The sequence below is a fragment of the Helianthus annuus genome, chromosome 11 (assembly GCF_002127325.2).
Source record: "Helianthus annuus cultivar XRQ/B chromosome 11, HanXRQr2.0-SUNRISE, whole genome shotgun sequence".
NCBI lineage: Eukaryota > Viridiplantae > Streptophyta > Magnoliopsida > Asterales > Asteraceae > Helianthus > Helianthus annuus.
In genome coordinates this window covers 11,514,018-11,519,539 of record NC_035443.2, presented here as the reverse complement: position 1 = coordinate 11,519,539, position 5,522 = coordinate 11,514,018, and the positions used below count along the sequence as shown (strand labels likewise).

General features: G+C 36.8%; 1 protein-coding gene across 2 annotated transcripts; it reads left to right on the top strand.

The window, feature by feature from the left end:
- The first annotated feature begins 373 nt into the window (after positions 1-373).
- On the top strand, positions 374-4,605 carry LOC110890929 (probable carbohydrate esterase At4g34215). Of its 2 annotated transcripts, none has more exons than XM_022138573.2 (2): positions 374-1,130; positions 3,063-3,892. In XM_022138573.2, the coding sequence occupies exons 1-2, from the start codon at positions 495-497 to the stop codon at positions 3,699-3,701; spliced, it is 1,275 nt and encodes a 424-aa protein (XP_021994265.1). In that variant the 5' UTR covers positions 374-494; the 3' UTR covers positions 3,702-3,892. The 2 variants fall into 2 exon arrangements, with proteins under 2 accessions (XP_021994265.1, XP_021994266.1); XM_022138574.2 differs by lacking the exon at positions 3,063-3,892 and adding an exon at positions 4,191-4,605 and having other exon boundaries at positions 398-1,130.
- The last annotated feature ends 917 nt before the right edge of the window (positions 4,606-5,522 follow it).

The window sequence follows — 5,522 nt, the reverse complement described above, 5'->3', positions numbered from 1 at the left end:
TCGTTAAAGAAGTTAAAATAAGTTTTTTAATTATTTTTTTAGTTTACAAAGAAGTGGTAATAAAACCACTTGGTTTTAGTTTCATTGTTTTATTATTAATATTATTATTTTTCTATTTTCCCATAATTATTGTTGAGAAAGTGTATTTAATGCATTTAATTAGTAATTTATTAAATTATATATTAATATGTCTTAAACTTTGAGATAAATTATAATGGTGTGTTCCTCAAATGAAGTTATTACCTTATTATCTATCTAATATGCATTATATAAAGATATGTTTTTATTTTTTTATTTATTTCCTTTGAGATATTTAAGGGGACCAGACCAGTCTTTTATCTTGTGTTGTACTAGAATTCCGGTATACTGCCAAACTAAACAATTAAATCTCGGCTTCAATCACAAGACAAAAGTTGCTTTTGCACATATAAAACAACTAAAATAATTCCCACCCACCAATTAATCTTCTTCTTTCTCTAAAATATCCTCTCTATATGGCCAATAATGGCCTTAAGCTAACCATTTTATTTCTTTTCATCATAACATATGAGTATTGTTCCACTCATGTCAAACTACCTACCTTCACCAATACTTCAACTAGATCAACCTATCTTATCAAAGATGTTTTTATTCTAGCCGGCCAAAGCAACATGGCCGGACGGGGCGGGGTGATTGACAAAAACTGGGACGGGATAATCCCGCCAGAAGTCAAGCCCCGCCCCGGAAAGATTCTACGGTTAGGTGGTGATCTAACATGGGAAGATGCACATGAACCACTTCATATAGATATTGATGTGAACAAAACTTGTGGGGTGGGGCCAGGGATGGCGTTTGCGAATGCGGTGTTGAGAGGCGATCCAAGGCGGTTTCGGGTGGTTGGTTTGGTGCCTTGTGCAATTGGAGGGAGTGGGATAGGAGAGTGGTCCCGCGGCGGTAGGCTTTACGACGAGTTGACGCGTAGGGCGGCTGCCGCGGGGGAAGGTGGTGGAGAGATTAGGGGCGTGTTGTGGTTTCAAGGGGAGAGAGATACGTTGAATATAAGTGATGCTGAATTGTATAAAGAGAGATTGAGGAAATTGTTTATTGATTTGAGAACTGATTTGAAGTCTCCTTTGCTACCCGTTATTCAGGTATGTATGTTTTACATATTGTATAGTTTGATACATAACAATATAACATGTTAAAATCAATTTGAATTTGGATCAGAATGATTTGAAGATGTTTAGTCGGTCAACGTGATTTGTTCTTGGTAGCTGGTTTAGTTAGTCAACGTTATGGGTCAATGTTTTCTGGTCAGTCAACGGTTAAACTTAACTAGAGTTAAGTTAGCCAACGGTTTTAAAGTAATATAAACTTAAAACGAGGGTGTTAAAAGGTAGCTTAGAACTAACTTTAACTTCAAATAATTAAAGAAAAAAACATTCATCATGTGCTAGCACGATGAGCATGCGGTGGATAAGGGTCCATGAGTTTGGTAGGTTTCTTGTTTTTAGAGTTAAATTGATTTTAGTTCATGTGGTTCGTCCATGTTACCAGTATCTAAAGGTTTGAAACGTTGTCATTTTAGTCTAAATAGTTTCAAGCGTTGTCATTTTAGTTCATTGGGTTAACTCTGTACATTTTTTATGTTAGCTAGAAGGGTAATTCGATATTTTATATGGTCGAATTGCTTTCTAGTTAACAGAGTTACATATAAAGTGACCGAAATGCCCTTCTAGTTAACAAAATAAAGGGATGTAATTAACCCAGTTGACTAAAATGATAACGTTTAAAACTATTTGAACTAAAATGCTAACGTTTCAAACATTTGAACTATACTGATAAAATGACAAAGGACTAAAATGACATTTAACTCTTGTTTTTATCATAGGTGACCAATTAAAGGAAAAATCATAAATATATAAATTAGAATATAATTGGGGTAGCCCAGTTGGCGACCGACACCCACCTCTTTTCAGAGGTACCGGGTTCGAGTCTTGGGAGTGGCATATGTCGCAGGGTAAAAACTCGGCATGGGAAATTCACCGCGGAGCTAGCTTCGTCGGGTAACGGCTCCCGGAGTGGGATCACTCCGGCGGTTGGGAGGACCGTGCACTAACCCCCCTCCAAGTGTTATTTTAATTGCATAATTGGTTTTAACCAGAGATTTTTGTAAGCGTATAGATAATTGTATACAAGTGCTATAGGGGAAGCCAGAAAGAAAGAGAAGGGGCTATGTATTTACAACTTTACATAACAGTTTTATTTATCATGGTTAAAATAATAGATACAAGTTTTTCTATAGTTCTTGTAATTTGTGAGTTAAGGTTGATTCTCTAATGAACTTGTATGACCAACATAAATTTTAAAAATAGATATTAAATATTTTTTTGGGTATTGAGCTCTTTGCCGGTATTATTTTTTTTCTTCAATGTTAGTATTATAGTAGTTTGTGTATAGACATATGTGCGTGTTGTGGTGGAATCTGAACTTCTTTATAGACGGTCATTAAAAGGTTTGTTTCTCTATCGGCTACAGCTAAGGGTGCAAAACAAAAAAAATCTAAAAAATCTTAGATTTTATATATATAAACATCACGCGCTTATAAATAAATATCTAACATTCTCGCGGCTAAGTGGTCAGTCAGCAAACCCTCTTGGCCTTCCTCTGGTTCCACCCATGTGCAAGCATTCAATACTGTTATGTATCTTAAGATCCGGTTGATAACCCATTGGATGATCAAGATGACAAGGTTTGAGGATTACAGCACGTGAGATTAATAATCTGTTACTTAGTCATTGTTGGTTCCAAGAATAACGGAGGTGGGAATGCCCATTATCCTTGTTTATTTCCATTTTATTAGAGTAGTGGGTTTAGGTAGTTATCTTTGTGGTTAAACCTATAAAATGACATGTATGTTTATTGTTTTAGGAGGAATGAAAATTAGTCTAAAATTCTCTCTAAATTTCTATCAAGTTTCTTTCTATTTTCTTTTGAGTTTGATCCACTCAACGGATTATCTATCAACCGATTGGTACATAACAATTGGTATCAACTAATTGGTTCATATCAATTGGTATCAGAGCGGTCTTGATCCCCTCATGGACGCTCACGAATGGAACGAGTCGTTGGATCGAATCATATCAACGATTGCTGAGATGATCGATCTTCTCAAAAACGAGTCCCGGAGATGGGCAACTTCACCCATTTTTTCTACACCGCTACCGTCACCCGCTGCCGCATCACCACCACCAACTTTCGCTCCCGTGCCTACACTTCCACCACCCGTTTCCGCCACCCCACCAACTGCATCAAAAACAGCCTCAAAACCCGTACTACCAACACCGACATCCGCCTCAAAATCTGTCCCAAAACAGGCGGCCTCAACCATACCTTTAGTCATGCCAAAACCCACAATCACAATTCTTCATACTCGGTTGAGGAAGGCTGGGAATTCATTGCCGACAGAGAAGAACATGATACTGGTCAAAGGTGTGATAGAGAAACGTGAATGGCGACCACCGTGGCACTTCACTACGACTTATCCGAATGTCGTTGGACACACCGAATGGCGGCCGCCATGGCGCAACATCAAGTTCCTTCTGTGTTTATCCTTGAGGACAAGGATAGTTCGAGTGGGGTGGATTGTTATGTATCTTAAGATCCGGTTGATAACCCATTGGATGATCAAGATGACAAGGTTTGAGGATTACAGCACGTGAGATTAATAAACTGTTACTTAGTCATTGTTGGTTCCAAGAATAACGGAGGTGGGAATGCCCATTATCCTTGTTTATTTCCATTTTATTAGAGTAGTGAGTTTAGGTAGTTATCTTTGTGGTTAAACCTATAAAATGACATGTATGTTTATTGTTTTAGGAGGAATGAAAATTAGTCTAAAATTCTCTCTAAATTTCTATCAAGTTTCTTTCTATTTTCTTTTGAGTTTGATCCACTCAACGGATTATCTATCAACCGATTGGTACATAACAAATACAAAACGAAATTTAAGTACAAAACCACATAAACATGTTGTATACATTCTGTTGTTTAATGTAATGGAAGAGAGAACAAATGCGGTTACATAACCACCTTAGATTAAACACTAGGTATGTGTGTTTATGCGGTTGTCACAGGATTCTCTGAACATGTTTGGAACCATATGGTGAATATAGGTTCTCTTTTGACATCTTTTTTCTTTTAAATTGCAGGTTGCTTTGGCCTCTGGTGAAGGACCTTATATAGAATTGGTTAGAAAGGCTCAACATGAAATCAACCTTCCAAATGTAGTGACAGTGGATGCAAAAGGACTGTTACTACAACCAGATGGGCTTCACCTCAGCACCAATGCCCAAGTTCAGGTTGGGAAGATGTTGGCTCATGCTATGCTTCGTTCTCGTTGTTATAGCTAGCCCGTAATTGTGAATATCATCATTGTTATACACATATGGATAGGTGCATAATGTTTTACTTGAGATATGCATATAATTAGACATTGTTCAAGAGAACTGTTTTGACACAACAAACGTATGTAGTGTAGTATCCATTACGTTTGTCTGGAAGTTACATTGCTGTTAAAATGCACACATAAATACTTACGAAGTTGAGCAAACTATTATTAGAAAATGGATGGATCGTATATCCTAGTAGTTGGTCACCGTAATTCTACTAATAAAAGGATGAGTTAATTGCTTGGTTGGTCCTTGTGTTTACCGATATTGCACCATTTATTCTCAACGTTTAATAAGTAAACAATTAATCTCAATGATTGTAAACTTATTACTTCAATTTTCCCTATGGTTAAATTTTCATAACATTGATAGGTCGTACTAGCTACCGACATTTAAAATTGCAGTTAAGTCTGTAAAAAATGACTAAAATACTCTTAGTATCCAAAAAACGAAAATAAACAAATAGTTTAAATAAAATAAAATATCTTAATTATATTATATTATACTTATAACATTAAGGAAAGGTTATTAAAAACCTTGTGGGCCCACTCCCACTTTTTTCTCCTATCGTGACTACCACCAGCCACCAATAACCATCGAAACCACTTACCCTAACCACCACCACCATCAGCAATCGCAACCACCAGCCCTTGCCCTTATATTCACCGTGGATTTGAAATTAAAACCGATAAAAGGAGAAGGAAACAATTGATTTTGGTGTTGGTGCAATGGGCTCGTCCGACAACTTGGGCGGTTAGAAGGGAGTTAGAAGTTGTGATTAACAAATGATTGTGGCCGAAAAATTAGCTCAAATTGACGTGATCCCACCATTGGTAAAGTGAATCGGCAACAAATATTTGCACGGTTGGGATTGGTGGCCGATGTTAGAGGTGTGAGTGTCATTGACATGATTGGTTCCGATGTGACAACAGTCAATTTTTCATATTTGGACCTGAGTCCATACCCGTACGCATTTTCTCAATCTAAGTTTTTATAATTATTTAAACAGGTATCTACGTTGTGGGTGTATTTCAAGCTATCCTTAAATTTATTAGAATAAAAAGAACAAATAGTATAATTGTAAAAAGGTGG